Source organism: Oenanthe melanoleuca, chromosome 3 (assembly GCF_029582105.1).
Source record: "Oenanthe melanoleuca isolate GR-GAL-2019-014 chromosome 3, OMel1.0, whole genome shotgun sequence".
Taxonomy (NCBI): Eukaryota; Metazoa; Chordata; class Aves; order Passeriformes; family Muscicapidae; genus Oenanthe; species Oenanthe melanoleuca.
This window is the reverse complement of record NC_079336.1, coordinates 6,739,943-6,763,527: the sequence shown is the minus strand read 5'-3', so window position 1 is coordinate 6,763,527 and position 23,585 is coordinate 6,739,943. Positions and strand designations below refer to the sequence as shown.

General features: G+C 43.2%; 1 protein-coding gene across 2 annotated transcripts in view; it reads left to right on the top strand.

Moving 5' to 3' along the window:
* The window catches only part of KLHL29 (kelch like family member 29), a 386,641-nt gene that overhangs the window by 355,471 nt on the left and 7,585 nt on the right, over nt 1–23,585 (top strand). For both annotated transcript variants that reach the window (XM_056487785.1, XM_056487786.1), the window contains 3 exons: nt 507–687; nt 9,104–9,297; nt 17,299–17,443. In XM_056487785.1, the coding sequence (XP_056343760.1) occupies nt 507–687; nt 9,104–9,297; nt 17,299–17,443 (520 nt within the window). The remainder of the gene's footprint in view (nt 1–506; nt 688–9,103; nt 9,298–17,298; nt 17,444–23,585) is intronic.

Here is a 23,585-nt window from a genome sequence, read left to right as displayed (position 1 = left end):
AAATGAAAATAAATAAGAAATTTGTCCCTGAAAATTAGAAATTAAGCCTACAGTGCAAGCACTGATTTTATTGTGCCCATATATGTGCTGCTTCAATCCATCACTGTGTTAAGCATTTTCAGTTTCAGGCTGGCCTGTGTCTTGCAAGCCAAGATAGACTCAGCCTCCTGACACCTTCTTGCAAGTGTTGCAGTAATTTAATAAACTGGAAGTTATTTATGAACACTGAGAAGGGTCTATCCCCTTATGTATGTGTCCCTCGTAGTCTGACATCTTGATTTCTTCATGTCATCTTATTAAAAAAACCCCAGCCTTTGGGGCGCGTGAGTAAGTGACACAGATATGCATCATCAGAACAGATGCTCAGTATTGAGGGTGATTTATTTTAATTAGTCAAATGTCATTTGAAGAGTTTTTACTTTGTGGCTGGCTTTGATTGCTGTGTGCAGAGCTGCTGCCGTTGCAGATCTCCCGTAACTCTCCCCTTTTCTCTCGCCGGGTGCCAGGCGGAATGGAGTCGGGTGTCACGCTGGCTGATGTCTGGTGTTACATGTCCTTGCTGGATAACTGGAACCTCGTGTCCCGCATGACAGTCCCCAGGTGTCGACATAACAGTCTGGTGTACGATGGCAAAATTTACACCATTGGAGGGGTCGGTGTGGCAGGCAACGTTGACCATGTGGAAAGGTAAAAAAAACCCCAAAACTGAAAAAACACCCCAAAATAAACCATATGCTGTTTCCTGAAGCTTTTCCTTCATGCTATGCTAAAGGACTGTTTGCCTTTTAAAGGACGCATCAAATGGACTGTGTGTGTTAAAATAAGCTTTTATAACAGCTAAGAAAGTAGGAAAGAGGGCAGGATTAGATTTCATTTAAATGCTTCAGTGAAAAGCATTGTTTCAAAACCAAAGAGGAAAGTTGCCAGCTTCTCGCTTTGCTCAGGGGAGTGAAGAGAGGAATTAAGTTCTTTGGACATTTTTCCCGGTTATAAAATGATCTAATAAACTCCCTTTGAATTTAGTATTGATGAAAGTCTTTTCAGACCACATTAGCACTTTTTTTTTTTTTTTTTTTTTTAAATGCTAAAAAAGCAAGAGTAGAGTGTCATGTATGTGTTTTTCTGGTGTAGCACCTCAGCCTTGACCTGGCTGGAAGAGCCTCCCTTTGGTAGTCTTGGCCTGAGGCTGGGACCTGTCAAGTTCAGAGTAAAACAACCAATAAATGGAAACAGTTTTGAATTCCTGGCTGAACAAAGATGGGAGAGAATGGAAATTTCTCTTTTCAAGTAAACTACAGATGTATTTTTTTTCACGTGGAACTTCAGAAACAGGAAGGAACAAAAGTGCAACAAAAATATTTCAGCAAGTAAAATTCCAAAACCAACTAATATCTTGTCACCCATGGCATTCAATAAAGCCATAGATTTTATATCTATATCAATGTTTTCATTGAAAAACAGAAATCACTTTGAAATGCAGTTTATGAGAATATTCTATTTCAAAAATATCAATACAGTCTTAGCCTTCCCCAAACACTTAATTGGGAGACGTATTTGGGAAATGTTTTTCCTAAGTGGATGTGGCAACCAAAAATGTTTTTGTCAGTTTTAAATGCTGAATTTGAGTACTTCTTCAGTAACATTTTGAAGCAGGCATTTTCCAGTAAAAGTTGCTGTAACAGGCGAGACAAATAGGGATAGGTCATTAGAAAGGATTTTTGGAGGAAGAAAAAGGAACACATTTTTCGAAAGGTTGGGAACTGGTGTTGGTGATGATGCTCTCAGCAAATCAGGGAAATGCAGACAGCAAAGAATGAATGATAAATCATAGCACTGAATGGAACATGTGAACACTGCCCCCCTCCTTCACCCAGAATTTAAGGTGGGTACTGCCCACGGGACTGCCTTTGAAACAAATCTCACCCTTTTTAGCAGATTTGTTTCTGGTATCTGAAAGTTTTCATCTCATAATTTAAGTCAGTATATTTTTAACTAGCTGAACTGTTTTTGTGAGCACAGGAAGGAGAGAGCCCAGGAAAGAGATGCTGTTTTATTCCATCTCTCGATGGAGATGAGCCGTGAAAGAATGCTATGGAGGACTCTTGATAGTTGTCGTTGATTAAATTATCTCTTTTCAGTTTTCCTTGGGCCTGTTTTGTCTCTGCTCTGATTCTCATGGTCTCTATCAAAGCATCCGAAATGTTGGTCAGTTGAATGAGCCCTAAATCAAGCAGAGTCCCCCCTGCTTGTTCCCTCTCATCCCAGTCACCCCATCCCTCACCACGGGTGACATTGCAGCTGCAAAGTCACCTCAGGCTCTCAGCAGCCCCTGCTTGGCTCAGTGAGAGCAGCAGTGCTGGTTTTCCATTGTACAGAGCCCACCAAGAGACCTAGGAAAGGAGCAGATTTCCTCCCTATCATTTCAGCACACGCTGCCTCTGCCACAATAAGGATGTCTTGTCATGGGGATTTGCTAAACCCGTGGTTATAATTAATCTGCTGTTGTCTATAGAGTGGCTTGTGAGACAGAGCCATGGAAAAAGTGCAACATGGCCTCCTTTGGGCCATGCCAGAAAATTTCCTTTTTTATTCTTCATATTAAAATGACAGTAGGGGGTGACAGAAGTGAAGCACAGCATGGCTGAAGCTGTGTTTTGGAAAGGATGTTTCAGGGTCTGCTGTCAGAAATGCAGGTGAGGGAAGGCTGACTCTCCTAGCAGTGCTGAACAAAGTCAGACCTTTTCACACAAAACCCTTCCCATTTGTCTAAGGCAGGATTCAGGAATTTAAATTGATGTACTCATTTTTGCAAGCAGTGAGGATTTCTGAATTTGGATCGCAGCTTTGGAATAAAACACACTAAAATACAAACTAAAATTACTTGAATTGCTGAGTTGGCTGCTGCGTTAGGATCTGTGAATGCCCATTTCTTTACTCTGCTTTTCTTCTCTCCCCTGCTCTAGAGCTACAAGAAACCAGCTTTCTCCCACAATATTTCTGTGTGGGTTGCACATTCCTCTTTCAAATACTGTGTTGGATTTGATGGGACAGCATGATACAATCTCTCAGTAAGGGATAAACCTCTGTCATTCCAGCAGGTCATAGAAAAGCACTAAATTAAAATAATGTGGCATGGTCATATGCTTCGTGTCAAGTGATGCCAAAAATTACATTTACCTCTAAAGTTATCATTCCTTCCCTCAGTTCAGAATTGCAGACTCAATTTATACCTGAGTTTGGGGTAGTTTTTCACCTGCTAGACCTCTGAGATTGTAGCCCTGTAATCTCCCCAGATGGAGGGGCAGGGGCTTATCCAGGCCTGATACACAGTGCAGTCCTGGGCTGTGCCACCAGTGTGAAGGACAAGGCACTGAACATCCTCCCTTGCTGGACCACCTACCACCTCCCCTGGTGCACATGCAGCTTATCTTTCGCAACCACATTTTGCTTTCTGCTTGCTCAGTCAGCCCAAGCGTGACCATGCCCAGCTTTGGCCAGGTTCTGACGTGTATCTGCTGGCATGGTAAAGGGCATGTCTCCACTCCAAAGTGACTTACCCCAACCTCACCAGTGAGCAGACCCAGAGGATGATGTCTACAGAGTGTCTCACCACTGTGGGTCTTTCAAGACAGTGAACATAGCATTCTCTCCCAGTTTCTTTCTTGTTCACCTGTTCTTCATTGAATTCTAGTAATATTTGATCCTAAATGGTTAAAATCCTACAAAGATGTTTTTACAGCATCTTGCTTTTTAAAAGCAAATGTCAGACCATCTTAGCAATACATGATGCCACCTGCCTGCACTTAATACATCTGCTGCACCATCACAAAGCATTAAAGCAAGTAGTGACCACTGGAGTCGTAATGATTTATGTCATCTGCTCCTGTGTCCCTCTCTCCATGCTTTTGGTTATATCATTGATGCTGAAGGGTGCAGCTTTTCCCAGAAGTTCTGGTGCCACTTAAAACAGTGGGTGTTTTCCCATCAAATTCAACAGGGCTCAGATTCTTCACCCTTTATCTGCCTCTTGTCTGTAAGGAGGCAGCAAAAATTCTGTCTCAATGCATAATGTAAGACTATCAGTCACAAACAGATGAATAGGAGTCATTTGTTACTCATCTTAAAACAATATGCATGTGCCAGAGGGGCTGAGTTATAAGTCCATTTTTGTGGCTGTGCATGGGTATGTATATGTTCAGGAAAAGTTATGTTTTTGCAATGAGTGTTTAGGGAAATAACAGCATGGCTGCAGTTCTCCATCAAGCCCCTCTGGCAAGGTTCTGTGTGACAAGAAGCAAGTCATTAGGTTTTAGGAGAGAAGGTATTACACTTTCTGTCTTCTTCTGAGATATGAGTTGAGTTGGGAGCTGGTGAAATGAAGTGTATCCACGAACTAGGTCTTTAGATAATGGATGGGCCCTGTAATATATGCAATTTGAGAGCCGAGAAGGCTGCGTACGCTGACAAGACAATGTATGGGACTGGAAGTGTGGAAATGTGGGTGCTTTGTGGTTATTATATGTTTGAAGGACAGAAGAAGATGAATCCCCCTGACCTGACAGCACTTTTACAATAAGGTTGTCTAAAATTGGGAGATTACTTTTGTTGGCAGTGCATACTTTGAAGACAGTCTAAGAAATCAGTGTAAAAACTAAGCTTTGTACATTTTAAAAACTGCTTCAGAACCTACTATTTTCCTGAGATATGATCATGTAGGAATTAGGGGTTCTCCCCCAAGGAAGGTGGACATTCCTTCACTGAAAGGATTGCCAGGCACTGGACCAGGCTACACAGGGGAGCATTGAAGTCACCATCCTTGAAGGTATTTAGAAGTTCACATGTAGATATAGCACTGGGTTTAATTAAACTATGGTTTAATGGTGGGCTTGGCAGTGCTGGGTTAATGGATGGACTCAATGATTTTAAAAGATCTTATCTTACCTGGATGAAAGAAAATTAAATATATTGCTCTATCAGAGGATAGTTTCTTAAGCCTGTCAGAAGAAAAGAAAAAAGGCAAAAAATAGTAATCCATTACTGTGAATTTAAACATGTGAATCATCTGAAGAACAGTTCAATATGACACTGTACAGCTTTAGTTTAAATAGAAGCTTTCCTGCAAATATAATTAAATAATGCTTAAATAACTGAAGGATTTCTTGCAGACTGACAGAAATGGTCAGTGTGTAAGCAGCTGACCATGATGTAAGGATCTTATAATGTGAATAAATGAAGATACACATATGGCTGTTTAACCTACGAGGACAGAAATTAAGAGACTGAGGAGGAAAAAAATACTATTTTCAGGTACTGAAGAGATCAAAAGTCAAGAAGGCAGTGAAGCGAGTGGCACAGCTTGAAATGAAGGGTTTTCTGCTGTTAATACTAAGGTGGAAGGGAAAGAGCAAGGAAGGAGGAGTTGAATGAAGGAAGGGGAAGATGAGTCTCACAGATGAAATCCTAAGAGTGGAGAGATATGGAAACCAGCAAAGTTTTATTTCTGTATGTGCTCTCTTCATGCCTGGGCTGTATTTTCTGCTGGATTCAGATCATTTGTTGTATCATGGGTATATAAACAATACATACACATATATGTATATGTTTTACATACAGATAATGTGCAGATACATATATATATAAGAGATCTAAAAACATGCAAGTTATGTGTAAATAGCACATGAATCAGCAGGTAGTGAGTGCACAAGGGTCAGATGAGATCGCTGTGCTCAGTGCAAGTGACACATGAATGACAGGTGAGGACACATGTCCTGCAGGCTGCTGGGCAGAGGAAGGAGCATGAGGGCAAGTGTGTGAAAGCACACACGAGTGCATGGCATGCAAGGGCTGCAGGAGTCAGTCATGTGAAAGGAGATGTCCTTGAAGATTCAAGTTCAGCACATTGGATGGGCTAGGTAGGCCCAGAGCCAAGGACAAGCGTGGACACACCAGGAGGGAGCGGCGGAGGAGAGGGAAGAAAAACCTTTGCTTGGCTTGAAGCCAGCTCACATTATGTCTCCATCTACAGCTTCAAACAGGGGATTCAAATACAAAGCTTGACTAATGAAAAGAGATCAAAGTGATTATTCTTTGAATCAGTTTCCTCCCTGCTGGCCCTTGGGCAGGGCTGGTGTGACAGGCAGCCAGGAGCCCCACGAGCACCAGTGCCCATGGTGTGATGGCAGTGCCAGAGATGACACAACAGATGGAAAAGCCCTAGGGCAGGGAGGTAAAGCAGGTGTCAGTATTTTCTGTCCTGGAAGGTTACAAAGGTTCACCTCCATTCATTTTTAAACCAATTTAGTTAATCTGGTGCAAATCCTTGTGTGAACACATTAAGAGCTGACTTGAGATAGACCAAAATGATGGAAGCCTGCCTTGAAGAGATTTAAGGAGCTCAGACTACTTAGTTTATCCCACAGAAGGTGAAGAGTTGACTTTATTATTTTCTGCACGTCCATATGTGAAAGAGAGATTTGATAGCAGACAGCTTTATAATCCAACAGGGAGAAAGAAACAAACTTTCTGGTGGGCGGGAACTGAAGCAAAACAGACTAGAAATCAAGTTTACCCATTTTGCAAGGAGGGAGTGAACTGCAGGAATAAATTCCTAGGGGGTGGTGGGACTTGGTGGGCAGCTATCAAAAAGCCTTGAAGGCATCCATTTCTCCCCTTCAGCCTCAGGGCTAGGGTAGACACTCGAGTTGCTTCGCTGAGCAACCCGTGTAAAACCCACATTAGGTGCCCATGTTAGGTAGGGAAGGACTTGCTTCCACCTGCTTTATGATTCACTGATTTTTGAAACCAAATGACCTTCAAGAAAAGAGTGGGGGTCTAAGCTTCACCACATGCACCTGCATCCAGTAGATTTTCAGCCTTTGGCTTTCAGCAGATGAAGTGAAACTCATCATTTTTGGATTCTCAGTGGTAGATGGACAGTAGGAGAAAGAAAGAGCAGCTCTATCATTGCAGAACATAAATAGAGAGCAGTGAAAGTGGGTTAAAAATGGGGTCTGCAGAACCTGAGACGTCAGTAAGGAAATTCATCCAGAAAACGGTGATTGTTTTTGTAATTTAAACCTTTCTCCAGTGTTCCTGTGGATGCAGTCCTCACCACACTCAGCCCCCAGCATACCTGAAGGATATAATCCCTTCTTCCCAAAAACATACTGGGACAGTCAGAAAGTCATTGCCAAGAATGTCCTTGTCTTGGAAGCTGAATTGTGCCAGGTACTTCTGCCAGCAACAGGGAAGGGAGTTGGCTGCTCACCACCCTCTCTCAGACCCCTTTGACTACCCACAAATGTTCCTGGTGCTAAATCTGAGTAGATGGTATGAGACAAAATGTATCAGTTGACAGGTGAAATTGGTCCTAAAGGAGAAATAAGAGGAGGAACACTAGGTCAGTTCTCAGCTCTGTTGTTTTTCCCATTCTATAACCAATTATAGCCAATTTTTTAACAAGACATCAAGAATTAAATTACCAATTACTGCAATAGCTGAGTTAGCAAAGTATGTCCCAAAAGCAATATGTGAAACTTCATATTATGCGAGATCTTTTGCATGTCTGCTTGGGTGGATGTGCATGCTGCTCCCTCTGAGTGCTGTGGGTGAATGCAGGAGATGCAGCATGTGGTGACCTGGAGGAGCTGCTTGTGCAGTCAAAATGCATCTGCAGGCTTAGGTTTGGTACAAGAATCAGCCCAGTGTCACCATGAATGCTCCCAGCACAGTTTGTTTAATCTTGTTATATTTCTTCCCTTTGATCACTTGTTGTAGATAAATTTAATTTCTCTGTAACTAATTTAGAGCATCATACAAGGCAGTTCTCCATGCTCATTATAAGGGACTTTCCTAATTTTTTTAGTTAAAGTTTGCCTTTGCTTCTTTTTTTAATGAGTGTGTTAATTACTTTCAGTTATATTACTTGGAAACTCATTAGTGTATTTTTATTAAGCACATTATTTTCTGCTGTTTATGCCATTTTTATCATTCCTCCCTTTTATTTTCCCCAAGTTCGAGCAGTGAAAATTTGAGGGACATGTTAAAGAGGGAGAATTCCTTTGTTGCCAAATCATGTTTTGCAGATGGGTTCATGTTCATCAATTCATTTCATGTTTGCATATTGCATATCACTGCCATTAAGAGCAGAAACCCTGAATGGGTGATGAGGGCTTCTGTTCTGGCAGTCAACAACCCTGAAAAATCACTACGCAGGAGGAAACTCCTGTTTGACTGCATCTGTCATTACATGGAAATATAGAAACCTAGAAATCACATTATTCTCTACTGTCTCCAAGATTCATGTTAGAGCAGCTATTTGGATCCTTGCCACATTATCTTTAAAAAAAAAGGGATGCCTGTACTTACGATGTTGTCTAAAATGAATCTTCATCCATGGTTTGTTAACCATACATCCCTTATGGTCAATGACTTAATTAAATCAGATACTGATGACCTCAAAACTAATTTAGCACTTTCATGCATACTCTTTTCTGTTTGATTCATGTCAAATACAAATGCAGTGGTGAAATCTTACCCCAGCATTAACAGTTGCAGCATCCTGAAAACAAGTAGCTTGGTTTGCACTGTGAAAATTAAATGGAAGCAACTTATTCTGGCACAAAATGGGAGTTGCTGCTCGGTTAACTAGAGTAAAAGGAGCCATCATGTTGCATTATGTTGCAGGTGAGATGTGTTCCACAAGCTGAACAATTGAAGTATATTAACAGTTGCCTGCCCACAGTCACTATTGGATATCTCTGCACTGATTAGCAAGAATAATCTCATTGTATACTCATTAAAAGAAATTAATCACTGGAAGACATCTCAACAAAGATATCCTGAGTTTCTGCACCTTGGACTATAATGAGATTTGAGAGGCATATACAGAAAACAGAACCAGCTTTCTCTGGGCTTCTGTCAGTGTTTTAAAACCTTTGAGAAAAGCATTCATTACACCATTTACCAAGTGGCTGAATTCGCAAGATGTTAAAAAAAAAAATACATTTCCAGCTCTGCTTTTCTTCTGCTTGCCAAGCTGCCTTTCTGTGCGTGTCAGTGCTGCCCAGCTCAGCTCACTCACTGCTCCTGCTGTGGTCCCCAGGTACGACACCATCACCAACCAGTGGGAGACCATCGCCCCGCTGCCCAAGGCCGTGCACTCGGCCGCCGCCACCGTCTGCGGGGGCAAGATCTACGTCTTCGGGGGCGTGAACGAGGCCGGCCGCGCCGCGGGCGTCCTGCAGTCCTACGTGCCCCAGACCAACTCCTGGAGCTTCATTGAGTCCCCCATGATCGGTAAGGGTGCCAGAGCCCGTCCCTGCGCTGCGGGCTCTTAACGCCTGTGCACAAAGCAAAGGACTTGTGGGTGGGAGGGGATATTCTGTGACGTGTTGGCAGGAATGCATGGATATTCTACCAGAGAAGCAATCACCTGGATTTCCACTGAAGGCAATTGTCACTCATTAATACAGACTAGTTACCAGCTAGAAGTGATGAGTTCAAAGCAGAGAAGAAATCAGTAACTAGGTATGAACAATTAGCCAGTTTGGATTTAAAAACTCTACAAGTGCAGTGAAGTGAAACTTCATGCTGGCATCATGTGTTGTCCCATGTGGGCTCAGAGCACTGCTCAAGCAGTGAATTATCACTCATGGGTTTGTTAAAACGCTGCCTATGTGCTTCAGAGGCTGACAGCTTCAAGATGTAATTTATTAAAACTTCATTTATTAGTTTATGAAGCCCTTGAGCTCACCAAACATAAAGAGCAAGACAAGAAACCAGGTTTTCCAATGTACCAGCCGATGTCAGAGGAGATGACTTCCTTCCAAAATTAGAACAGCACTCAGAAGTTTGTAACTTCCTTGCTTTCTGTGGCAATTTGCACCCTGAGTGTTGAGGCTACTTTTGGAAATGAGGTTTAGCACTCAGCCTGGCCAGGATGCTCCTGCAGGCAGCAGCTGACCTGGGTTGTCTGCTCTGCACTGGGCTCTTCCAGCCTTTGCTCTGGCTGCACCCAAGTGGCCAAAGAAACAACTCACACACAGTCATTGCACAGAAGCTGCTTTCAGAGTGGTTTGCCTTCACCTCCTAGTTCAGAGAATCATGCAGTGGTTTGGGACCTTTAAAGGTCAATGTAACCCATGCAATAAGCAAGGACATCATTCAGTAATTCAGTTTACTCAGAGTCCTGTTCAACTTGACCTTGAAGTTTCCAGGGATGGGGCATCTGCTGCCTGTCTGGGCAACCTGAGCAAGTGTTTCACCATTCGTGTTGAAACTGTGGCTTCATTTTTAAAAAATCATTCTCACTACTGAGCCTTAGAGCAATAAGAGTAGCAAGTAAGTAATTATAGAAGGACAGCTGTAAGGTCTTCAGGTGAGGCCTAAGTACCATCAGAAACTTAGAATAAGCTGCTTTTTCTGTTGCAGCTTGTTAGGATGATTCTGACCCTTTTGCTGGGGCTCCTGGTAGGTCAGGATGTGAGGAGCTGGTGCTCCATGGCCTCAGCCCCCCCCTGCCCAGCCTGCACAGCCACTCCAGCTGCTCCCCTGACACAGCCTGGCACACATGGAGCCCAGTGGGAGGGTGGTAGCCTGCCCAAGGCACGCTTGTGTAAGACAGCAGCACAAACAACCCCACTGCTGGCTTTTTCCATCACATCCCTACAGCTGTTGCTGCTTCTTTAATCCACTGGCCGAGGTTATGAGGTTTTCCTGGACTCACAGCATACTGCAAAAATGAGTGCATTATGTGAAGTTCTATTCCTCTTCCTTACCATAATAGTACAAGTGCTACAGGAGCTAAGGAATCATCCCCTGGGCTCATTAGAGCCTAGCAAGTGTCAACACCATGTGTGCTTAAAAGAAATCTTTACCATCCAGAGTTGGGCTCTTCACCCATTGTCCTAATGGAATTGTACTATTATTTCTTAATAGTACAAAAATACATTAAAGATACTAGTTAAGTTAAAATATGGTATTTATGTTTTCTTGGTGCAAAGTTCATTAGTTAAGCTGAAGGCATAAAATAAATAAGGAGTTCTTTGTTGAGTAATGTAGAACTTCAACTTACTTGCAAATAACTTAAAATAACACAGAGTCTGAAAAATGGTCTCCCCACGGAGAATGTCTGGGAATGTGAACTGGTGTGATGTCTGATCTTCACAACAAGGCAGTGAGAATGTTGGAAATATATTTTAATTTCTGCAGCTCTACAGAAACCATAGTGTCACCAGTATTTTTAAAACATCCCCCCAAGAGCTGGATGCAGTGCCAGGTACAGCACAATCTAAAGAAAAGAGGAAGTAGAAGGAGCCTTTTGCAGAATACAGCTGGGATCAATCCTGACATGATCACTGCCAGGGTGCCTCTGACAGTCTCAGAGCCTTTTTGTGTTGATTTGTGAATTCCTAAGGTGTACCTCTGAGCTAATGCAGCTGAGATGGTGAGTTGTTACAAAGTCACCCTGAGATCAGTGAAACCTGTTTGACCTCAAAGAGGACAACAGTTTATTTAAAAATGCCTCAAGCATGCTCAGATATGCAATAGTAGCTGCAGGTATTGAAAGCAGCCAAGGTCTGTGGAGAGTTTTAGACCAGTAGCAGTGTCTCAGTTCACTGTGGTATTTTATGATAGTGAGTTGAGTGCAGCATGGCACACGTTTGAACCCTAAAGGTCCATCTCTTTCAAAGCATCACGTGCCAGCCTAACCCAAGGCAACAGTGGCATCAGTCATGGCTTGTGTTTCGTGCAGTGTCAGTGGAGGTGAAGCAGGCTGGACACTGACATCCTGCCTGTGCAGAGGAGGTACAGACTGGGGACTGATAGCAAGTCACACAGCTCAGCCCTTGCTCTTCTGCCTGGAATTCTTCTAGGAATATGCAGTGGATTCGCTCCCAGTTCCCATTTATTCTTTGTGCTTCAGCTGTCAGGAGGTGTTGGGAGGTGGATGCCTGGGAGCAGTAGGTATGACACCAGGCTCACTGATGCTGCATGTGGGTGCCTTTGGGCAAGTGTTGGTCACACACATCCACATTTGGGGAGGAGAAGGCCTTCCTCAGTGCTCCATCCTCTGCCCCATGTCAGTCCTTCTCATCTTGGAGTGGGCAGATGTTCCTGCAGCAGTGCAGCCCACAGCTGGATGTCACTGGGAGAATGGAGCTTCACAGGGCTTTCACACTGCATGTTTATAGTAAACCACATTGCACATCCCCTTCTCATGTTTTTAGCTCTAAATGAAAGCCCTACATGAACAAATGAACCAGAGCCATGTACTTGCAGCACCTGCCTTTCCATTTCTGGCCAAGCTGTCCTATATATCTGTGCTAAAAATGTACTCCATGCCCACCTTCCTGAGCTTTGTCATATTTAACAAGATGGCCATAGACATGCTGAAGTCAGGGATTCTAAGTAAGTCAAATTACCTGGTCAGTGCCTTTTAGTTCACATTGTGCTTTCATGACAGGGCACTAAAACATACCTTTTTTAGGTACACTGAACAGTCAGTGTGGAATTAAAAGTTTTTATTAATGTTTTTGGATTGTAATAAAACCATTATTTAATTACCATTACTATTAAATTTTAAAATCTGGTGAAAACCAGAGAATAGAGAAGTTCTATGAGTATTTCTGGTTTCTAATCCAGGTATCTAGTTCCTCACCTTACTGTTTACTCCTGCAGTGATATGTCAGACCAAAGTGGGACAATCACAGACCTAAGACTGGAAGACCAATTTGGAAAATAGGAGCACTAGAAGCACGTGTACATTTTTACTGCAGTGTCCCATGGTCTATTTTGGATAAAATTAATAGATTGTTTTTTGGCTTTTTTGTTTTTTGGTTTTTTTTTTAACAAGAAAAATCAGATATATGTCTTGGCACTCTCCCAAGGCAATAGTTTGGTATTTGTAGGGAAATATGGCTGGTTTTCACCTGAAAGTCCCACAGCAATGAGTGTTTTATCTCATTCTTCAGTGTATTTTTCTTCCCATGGCTAGTTCTTAGTGTTTTTCACCCTACTAAGCTTGAATTTTTTATCTCAGCCATTTTTCCTCTGTACATGCCATGCGCTCCCTTCAGAATGACTTTTTCCACTCCTCAGTGTTTCCCTGCCTATTCTCTGCCCTCTGCCCTGCAAAATCAGTAATTTTGTGTTGCTGTTTATCCAATGTCCTCTTCACTCCTACCTCTCCTTCATGTCCATGGCTGTTCTTTTTCCAACACTCTTCAGTTCATCAACATGGTGCCCATCAATTTGATGTTAAAGCTGCCCTGTGGTGGCAGGTGGAGCCTCCTGCTTTTGGCATGGGCCATGCCCACCCCACATACACAGAATGTGGTGTTTGCAAGTGAGGACACTCAACTTTGGGGTCTCCAAGGAGGGTTTGCTCAAGGGTCAGTGGGGAGGGCGTAGAGCAGCTCCCAGGAGAGCTCTGAGCCTGCAGGGTGGCATCCATCCCTCACTGTTCATGCAGCAGCTTCACCTGGGCCTCACCTGAGCTGTGTTCAGGATCAGATCACAGTCTCCTGGTTATCCTATGGCTGTGCCATTCTTGAGCTTGTCTGAAGAGTGTTCAAGGAGGGGAAGAGGTGCTGACAATTAAAAGCAGGCTTAGCTTGTATTAACCAGACTCCATTCTCTATTCTACTCCATCAAGTGCCTCGACCTCCCCAGCAGGCACCCACACCTGCCAGGAGACAATTTGGTTGGAGTTCTGCCTGGGCTGGTGGCACTCCTGCATTTCTTCTCCCAATAAAAATGTTTAACTGGCTTGGTTATAATAACCTTTTTCTGTATGAAGTGCTGCTGCCATTTATTGCAGTGCCCCTTCAATCTCTGACCGAATGCATTACTGGAAGGCAGTGAAAGATCTTGGAGCAATCATGGAAGAGAAAACAGGTCTGTGCTACCTAATGTAGGGAGAGATGTGAGAGCCATGGGCACATGCCCTAAGTGAGGAGCACATCAGCAGGTTAAATCATCAACCCCACATGAAGGACTCCTCTGGCTCAGGGATTGTCATGGAGTGCACACTCCTTCCTCCAGTGGCCTGTCACAGAATAGAGCTACTGGCTTATCTTCCTGCAGCAACAGAACAGGAGAGGGGTGTTACCATGTTATCCACTTGGAGGGAAGACTACCCTTTATGTATTATTTTATTTACATTTATTCTGCCTTCTAATCTCAAGTGTGTTTGCTGACCTGGACAAATCCCATTTACTATTTTCCAGCCTGAAATGGATTACTGTATCCAGCAGCCTCTACACTTAAGACTTTGGAGGGGAGAAGAAGCTGCTTCTCTGTTTCCATGCTTCCTCTCCCCTCTCTTCCTTTTCTCCAGCAGCCTTTTGAAATACTTAGTGGCCCAGCTGTATCCCACAAAAGCCTCTGACACAGAAGCTCATGTTCACACCCAGTAGCTTTGTCCACCTCCTCTCTAGCTTGCTGCACATTGACCAAAAAGCCCAACCAGAACATTCTTCTGCAAAACTAGGCTCCCCACCAGCCACTTTGCACTGAGACCACGTTAAGGACTTCAAACAGTGACAGGAATTGGAGTCTCCTGAGAGTTTGCATGAGGATACCAAACCCTGAAAAAGACACCACCAGAGGAAGAGTGTGGGTTGCATCTGAGAAGGAAGGTTAAAGATTGAAGGTGGTCATCCACACCTAAACATCAGGAATGATGACTTGAGGTTTCCAAAGTCCCAGTATCCATGAATAATTTCTGTCCCCATGGTAACAAAAAAAACCCCAAAAAACACTGCTTCCTCTCTACCTGTTTCTGGAGGTGTGTCCCTCGTGTCTTTTTGCCATATCTTCATCAGGAACAAGAGACTTTCTGTGAAAAACTCCCTTCATGAAAGAAGCAGCGAGGATTTTTCTGTTTCTGTGTCTCAGGCTTACTTGATACTAATTCATGAAATTATAGCTAAAGACAAAAGCAGTAAAAAGAAAACAGATAGGGAGTGTATTGAAAAATGATGAGACTCAAACACGATTGCCTCTAAAAAATAAAGAAAAAGAATATCAGACTGTCTGCCTGTTCAGAAAGGGAAAAAAAAAAAGTCACTATAAAAATACACAAGGGGTTTCCCTCTCATTCTTTAACAAAAAGAAATGTGAAGTCAGTGATTCAGTCCCCTGAGAAGTCACTGTTTCTGCTGTGAGGGAGCCCCAAATAATTTCCCTGTGAGATTTGGGAGCTGAGGGTTTTCTTAATGTAAGAGTTTCATTCTCCTGCAAAACAGTGCTAGTCAGAGGAAAAAAAAAAAAAAAAAAAACAAGAAGATGTGATAATTAAATATGGAAAATTTCTGGTGAGTGTCTTAAGTGGAAAAAATGTCACATATGCAAGTCTGATTTGGAAAGGGATGCGAGCTGGGTTGTTAGGACAGATAAGCCTTTCTGATGAATTACAGTGGCTTAGTGGCACTGTGAAGAAACTGAATACTCCTTGTACTATTTTCTGGATGAATTAGTTTCTTCCCATCTGTTCCCAAGGATCAGTGACATTTTCCTAATACAGCCGTGGTTTTTTGACATATGCCTGTAGATATCAGCGTAGTGGAGCTCAGCTTTAACCCATCACATGGGCTCTGCCTGTTTCCCTGCTGGGTGCTTCACCCCTGTAGGTCCCCTGGGCTCATGCCAGTGTGGGGTGGGATGAACTGAGCCAGACCACCCCATGGCCATGCTGGGACAGAGGCAGACAGCACAAAACCATTCTTTTCATTCTAGTTTTACCAGTCAGAACCTCAATTAAGGAGGTTATCTCTCTTCTAGAGATGTTCATCAGCTTTTGCTTAACTCCTGTCAAATTAAATTGCTGTTAAATATTTAACGGAATAAGGTAGTGTTACAAGAACCTCAGGGTTACAACACACCGTGGAAGAGGTAAGCAAATACCAAAATTAGGCTGCTGGATCTGGTTTAAGCCCATCCTTTTCTGTGTACCTAAAAGGACACAGTCATGATGCTGTAGACTTGGGAGGAGCATATAAACCCCTTTGGTTTTATGTAGAGGCTGGCATCAGAGAGGTAAGAGCACAGTAAAGGTGGTATCTCACCTCCTCTCCAGCTTCTGCCCACAGGTTCCCTTGGGAGGAAGTTGCAGGGGCTGAAACCAGCAGGACTGTGTCCAGTCTGATTCCCTGTTGGACATGCAGGGGGGGGTCAACCTTCCCTGAGCATATGAAAATGCAGATTTTGGAAAGGCTTTAACTTATAGCTACAAATGGAGAATTTTTATGTGTTCCTGACCCCAGGATGGCCTCCCAGGAAACATGCATTTCACACCCCAAAGGGCTAAGCCACCTGCCTCTTAGAGAACTGGTTGCGAGGCTTATTTTAACTCAGAGCAATGTATTTCCCCATCTTTTGTTCCCAGACACTGCTGATTGGTTTCACAGAAATGTTGATTAAAAAACTGTATCTCATCAAGACAGACATCATCATGAGAAATTTCAGCCCAACTGGCTCATATTTAATAATGTGCATATGGCGTGCTAGCAGCATAAGGGACAAGCCAACTAATTAGATTAGAATTATTTTATTCAGTAATTTATGATTAGTTTTACTAATATTTCTAATAAAGCCACAGCTAACAAGAATTTTAAAGTGCCCTCAGAAAATCTGATTGAACTTGACTCAGGATGAGAGATTTGCTTAATTTCAAACTCCCAACCTCACACAGTTTGTTGTTAAATTACAGGACTGCTTGGAGATACACATACATCTGAAAATAAAAATGCAGATGAATTTATGAGACACATAAAGGTGAAAAAGAAATCAGGTCTCAGAAAATCTTCTGGAAATACATGGATGACCTTCCCACAAGCAAAAGCACAATAAAAAAGAGTATCAACTATTGGGTATTATTAAGGGGGTCTCTGTGCTGTGGGTTTCTGCTATACTTAGCTGCTGCACAAGCATGGGAAGCATCTGAGCTAAATTTTTCAGCAGTTCAGAATTCTGAAACAATTTGATGTCTTAATTTCATATGTAACTGTGGAACTTTCATGGTGACTCCATTAGGCTTCAGAAGAAGATAATTGTTCTTTACCAGTTTAGAGGGAGGCACATACAGAGGGATGAAGAAGTGATGAACTTTAAAAGTGCCTTTGAGAACTTGGAGAGAGGAGAACAAAACCAGGAAAGGTTTCCTCATTTTTCTTTCCCTAGCCTTGGAGGTTTAGAGAAACGTGACTTATCTATAAATAAGGGGAATGTATAAATAAAAAAACAGTCTCCAAACCTGAGCCTAAAACTGATCTCAGTGTTGCTTTCCATTGACAGATAACAAATATGCTCCTGCAGTCACTCTCAATGGGTTCATCTTTATTCTTGGAGGAGCTTATGCACGAGCAACCACCATCTATGACCCAGAGAAAGGCAATATTAAAGCAGGTCCCAACATGAACCACTCCAGGCAGTTCTGCAGGTGAGAAAAAACATTAAAATGGAATTACCGGTGCCTTAACATTTTCTGTTGATAAATAAGCTACTACAAGTGAAGGGGAGAGGGGAAGGGAGGTGTGAACCATTTGGGGTTTTCCTCATCTCTTTTCTGTACATGCTCAGGCACACAGCATTTCCCACAATGTACATCCAGCAGGCTGTTACGGTTCATGTCTCCTCACGTTCAGGCACGATGGATCACGGGGAGGGATGTGTGTTGGGCTCCTCCAGTGATTACAGGAATGCTGTTCTCAGTTTGCCATGTGCAACTAGAGGATGATAAATACCCTCTGTAGGAGAGACCACCATAATGTGGAACATTATTGCTAACCAGCTAAAGGATCCTGGAAAGGAAAAGAATACTGTATAAGCACCACACACCAATATTAATTACCATTATTTATTAGGTGTTTTTGATTGCTTTTTGGGCTTGTTTCCCTGATTGTGGTCACAAGTTGAACACATTTCACAAATTGTCTGACAAAAATAAAACTTGGCAGCCATTGTAGGTACTGGCAGCACTTAAAGGCTTTTTAAATAGTTTTACATGGCTGCTGCTGAAAGACAGGCTTGTTTTGGGCTGTGCACAGTCAGCCCTTCACAGAGCAGATTCCCATGCTGTGGTAGGGCTGAGCTGCTGGTTTCCTTGGAAAAGCCACAGCTGGTCCCTAGACACTGCCACAGGCACCAGGTGAGGGTTTGTTATCCATGCCTGGTGCAGCAGCAGCACCCTGAGGCACTGAGCCAAGCCAGGGTGGAGGGGATGTGCCAGGCACTGTCCCAACACTGACTGGGGTGGGAGAAGAGCAGCAATGGGCAGCAGCAGGGCCCACAGCAGACCCACATCTTCCAAATATTCAGCCAGCTGCACCTTGCCCCAGGGGTGTCCCTGGGCCCCATCCTGCTCTTGGAAAATACCTCCATGTTTTGACTTGGATTTAGCCTCTCACTTCCATGCAGATGAGAAAATGCTTTTTAAGAAATCATGCTCAGTTTTTCTCTTTTTGCTAGTTTTTTTTCTCATTTTCACCTTTTTTCCCCTTCCTTTTATTAATTTAAGGGGTGCCCCCTCTTGGCTGCTGGAGCAGATATTGCTGTAAGCAGAGGGGTAAGAGCACCAGCTCTGTCCTGAGCCAGCTCCATCCCAGTGGCTGCTGCCCTGTTCCCTGGTCTAAGGACACATCCTTCTAGCCACTCCACTTTAGCAGGAGGCAAAGCAGGATGAGGAGTGCAGTGCTCAGGCAGCATATAATGATATTTTCCTCCTGAAAACCAGAAATAATGGGTACAATACCACTCAGGATTGGAGCCCTAAGCTGTAAAATGAAACATGAGGGGCTTGGACATTTGACATGTTCCTGAATCTTCCCATCCATCATAGAGAGGGATGAGCTCTTCTTTGAACATCTTAGGTTTGTAAAAAGTAACAAGAATCTGTTAAATATACAAGATAAATTGCATGGCTGATTTCAGCTTTTGGCTGAGCACCTCACCTGAAAACTTGCCAGGGTTTTTAACATGAAGGGATGCTTTGCTCTGCACCCTGCAGAACAGAACAACCAAGAAAAGTGAACTGGTGACCTAAATATTCCCTAGTGCTCAGGCACCATCATAACTGGCTTTGTTTAAGTAGAATTTGCCAACCATCCATAAAAAGTAACTGCAAACTTTAGGATTACATTTTTTTCTGATGCCTAAAGCAACAGTGGACAGGAAACCTACATTTATAGTGGAATGGTCACAAAAAAAAGCATATAATTGGAAGCCAGAAAGGCACCATTTCAAAGATTCTTGAATGCACTGGGAAACAGTCAAGGAGAAATATTTCAGCCTAAAGACATGTAAGGCCTGTGACAAAGCCTAAATAAATCTGTATGTATGGAAATAGGGAAGATGGGGAGTCAGCAGTAACAAATAGGTTAAAAACCTGCTGCTGCTACAGGAGGCTGAGGGAACCAGTGCTAAGGGCTGATGGAAGTAAAAAGAAAGGCACTTAAAAACTTGGGGGATCAAATTTGTAATTTGGATCAGTTATAAGACCACTGCTGAGGAATTGGGTGGGTGGTTCTCATCTGTATTTTGAAGGGAACAAGGAAATTTAGTTCTGTGTTCTGCTGTGAGGAACCAAAAGCAGTCACTGTTGGCGGCAAGGAAAGATGGGAACTCGGAAATTATATTCTCAGATCCAGCAACCCAGCTGTCTTAGATACAGGTGTCTTTAGAGACTTCATTGAGAAGCTGATTGAACCACTAATGTTGATTTTTAATAACTTTTCAAGTTGAGGATGGATCAGGGCACTGCCAAAGTGTTTCCATATTTTGAAAAGGTGAAAAGGAGAATTTCAGTGCAGCAATTAATTTTGCAAAGTACCAGCATCAAGGTAAGTGGTCTCACAGCCTCATGTTGGTCCTCTGCAAAATACCAGAGTGGTTAATTTGTGATTTCATCAACAAATAACTAGATGCTAATAAAATAATGAAGATCAATCAATGCACTTTTCTGGAAGATGAGGCTTGTTGAGGCTTAAGAATCATTCAGGTTTGAAAAGAGCTCTAAGGTCCTCGAATCCAGCCATAAACCTGACACTGCCAAGTCCACCAAAGTGTTGGGAAGTCTGGTTCTTTGTTTTGGTTTGTAAAACAACACACCTGGCTGCTAAAGACAACTGTGATGCTGTAATATACTGCAATTTCTCAAAGGTATTTGGCTGGCATTATATGGAATTAACAAGGCACATGGTAGAGAGATTAAATCTGCTTCACTGACAGATCTCAAAATGTAGTTGTTAATGAGAAGATAACATGGAGCAAGGCCACTGGTAGCAAGCATTTCTTCTTCTTCAATGCTATTTAATACATCTATCAACAATCCAGGTAATAGAAAATCTCTCCTGATAATGGCTGCAGGGGATTTAACACTTACTGGGTACAAAATGTTACAAAAGGAACTGTTTTATCAGTTCCCTGAATATCTCAGTTGAACTGTCTCAAGCCAGCAGTGGTATTTTAAATACAAAGTAAGACATGGAGGAAGCACACTTATAGCAGCCCTGCTCCCTTAGAAAGCCAGGTTCTCAGAGGAGGACATAAAGGAGATCACTCAGAGCAGCACAACAGGAGCTCGCATCACAATGCTCTGGATTAAAGGTCAGTGCAATATTGGAGACATAAAACAAGCCCCAACACAAAAATGAAAACAAGCTGAAGCTGGGTAGAGCAAGTGTGGGCCCTGGGTCCTGCATCAACATGTGAGAATATCAGCAGAAGTTCAAAGGGAAGCTGCCAAAATGACCCCAGATTGCAAATCAAACCTTTGACATGAAATTCAAGGAGTTTATCAAAGAAAGGCTGAGACGTGACTTAATCACTGGGAGCAAATGGAGAAGCTTTCAGTCTCACAGACAAAGGTGTAGCAGGTTACAAGGCCTGGAAAGTCAAGTTACCCATCTTGGCCTTGAAGTGAAGCACTTCTCCAACAGCAAGGATAATTAAACAGAGAAGCAGCAAGGGAGGGGAGAAGTCACCAACACTCGCTGTTCTTAAGAGGAGATTAGATACGTTTCCAGGAGAGATGCTGCCTGGGGAAATGTCCATGGCCTGCACATACACAAGCTCAGATTAACTAAGCACAGAGGTCCCTTCTGACCTTAGCCCATGAATCTATAAATTCCTCATTCCACTCATTAGCATGGATCACAAAAAGCATGGTTTAAAAGCAGCAACATAAACAACTTAAAAATTAACTGCATGCTATTGATCTCCTCTCACCAGGAATCACTCAATACTGAATTTGCTGGGAAAAATCTTGACTGCATCACTTTTATTTTTATCTGCTTTGTTTCTACATGTTAGTGATGAGGGAGCATGATAGCCTCGAGCAGAGGGAAAAGAAATGTGTGTGACATTCCCTGCCTGTGAAAAATTAAAGGTCCATTTAAATGGTTTTAATATCAAGTTAAATTACTTTTAATGAAAAATGAAAAATAAATGGTTCGGGTCTCCAGCTCACAATCAACAGAAGAGCAAATTGAGGATCATTTTCAGATTAAGCCCAGCCTGATGGAAGTCAATAAGAAATTCATGCTGATGTAGAATTAACCCTTTGAAAGATGGTGCTAAATAGAAAATAGCTATAATAGGCCTGAAGCATTTTAAAATTCACTGAGAGGTTGAACACCTTCTACACAACAGGTGAGGGAAATATTTGACATTTCCCAAACATCAGGCAAGTGTGAGCTTTTTGCCACGTACCCTGTCTCAGTTTGGCAGCTCCTGTTTGCAGGATGTTGAGATGATGGACAGCAGCCAACAGGAATGAAAGGCCAGGATGAGATGATGACACCTCTGCCAGACACCTCCCTCCAAAAAGACTTGCAGATATCCCTCCCCTTCAGTGTGGCAAGGCCTCCCTTTGCAGGCAGGAGTTCTCCCTTCCTGCAGTGCCCTTCAAGGGTTCATTTTTCCACAAGTGAAAAGAATACCAAATGCTTTCCTGTGCATGATTAAAAATTCCATATTCTGCTTGCTTAGGATGCAAGCAGCGTGCAAACAGGCTTGTGCTACAGAGAGCCTCCACGGGGCAACAGCAGCAGCATGGTGGTGCCAGCAATAATTCCAGAGAAGCTAATTTAGTACCAGCAATTCCCAACAGACACCAGAAAAGCATTTTCTTCCTCCTCCTCTGACTGCTAACCAGTAAGATTTATTAGATGGTTCTGCTGAATGGAAATCTTTAATAAAACCTTGACTCAGGCTGAACAGCACAAACCAGGGTCAGTTTGGGGATTACTTTACACACACACACACCACCTCTTTCTTTTCAAGGAAGGCCTTGTTTTTGAACAGCAAAGCATGGTGCCCCCTGTACTGACCTGCCAGACATTGCTGACCTGCAGCACCAGATACAGGCTCTCAGGCTGGCTCCTTTCTGCCTTACAAAGCTCATGGCAGCTCCAGGCACTGGAAGGGATTGGAGCACAGCTTGTTTGGATGGATATTCCCAGGTGCAACTATTATGGAGCAGGTTTCCCCAATGGCCATGTGCTTCCTGAACCTACAGACAGGAAGGTTATTGTGTTCAGCTGGGAGCATTTGCAGCTGGAGGTGTTTGTAGTCCAGAAGGGAAAACCAAAACCTTCCAGCCTATCTGGAAGGAAACATAGGTGTGGGGCTGTACTCCACAGACAGCAGTGAGAACTGCTGCACCAGAGTACTGGCAGTAATTTCTGTAGGAGCTGATGACATGAAGGATTGTGGTGGGCATTAAAGCATAACTGATACAGACAGAACTCTCAGGCCATTACTGATGTGCTGTGGACTTTGGAGTAAAACACTGCTGGTTTTCAGCAACAAGTAATGATGCCACGTGATGGTTTTGGATCATTAGCAAGGGAAAGTGCTCACAGAGAAGGGGAGAATATAACTGGAGCTTGGCCAAAACACCCACACTAATAATCCTGCTCCAGGAAGGGGCATGATATCCTCCTAATTGACCATGACTAATCTGGACCCTCATTTATCCATCTCATTGTAAAGATGACACTCCTGGCAGCGTGACACGGCCACCCAAGCTCAAACCTTCTGTGACACAGCAACCTGGCTGGGGGCAGGGGCTGTCAGCACTGCCCCAAACAGGGACAGGGCTCTGCCTCCCTGACTTTTGCTCCAGCACTGCAAACCACCTGCAGGTGTCTCAGGAAGGTCCCTGGTCTAAAAGCTTACAGGGCACTTGGAGCTCTGCCTGGCACTGCCCAGAGCAACACCCTGCAGGGCTGGGACCCTAACTCCTAACACCAGCTCCATCCACTTGATGAGCATCCTGGAATTACAGAGTATCCTGAGTTGGAAGGGATGCATCCAGTCCAGCTCCTGTCCCTGCACAGGACAACCCCAAGAATCCCACCAGCAACATTCAGTTCCACCTCCAGTAGAGCCCTCCTGAAATCTTAGGGCAAGAAGGAAATTCATCCACTAATCACTAATAAATCCTGGTATATTTTTTCCCCTTCTTTTAAGCAAATCCTGTGTCAACCTAACTGATAATACTCAACAATTTTCATGGAACTGCCCCAAATAAATTTGTGCTTCTGAATGCATAGCCAGGAATGAGGAGGGAGAAGAACACT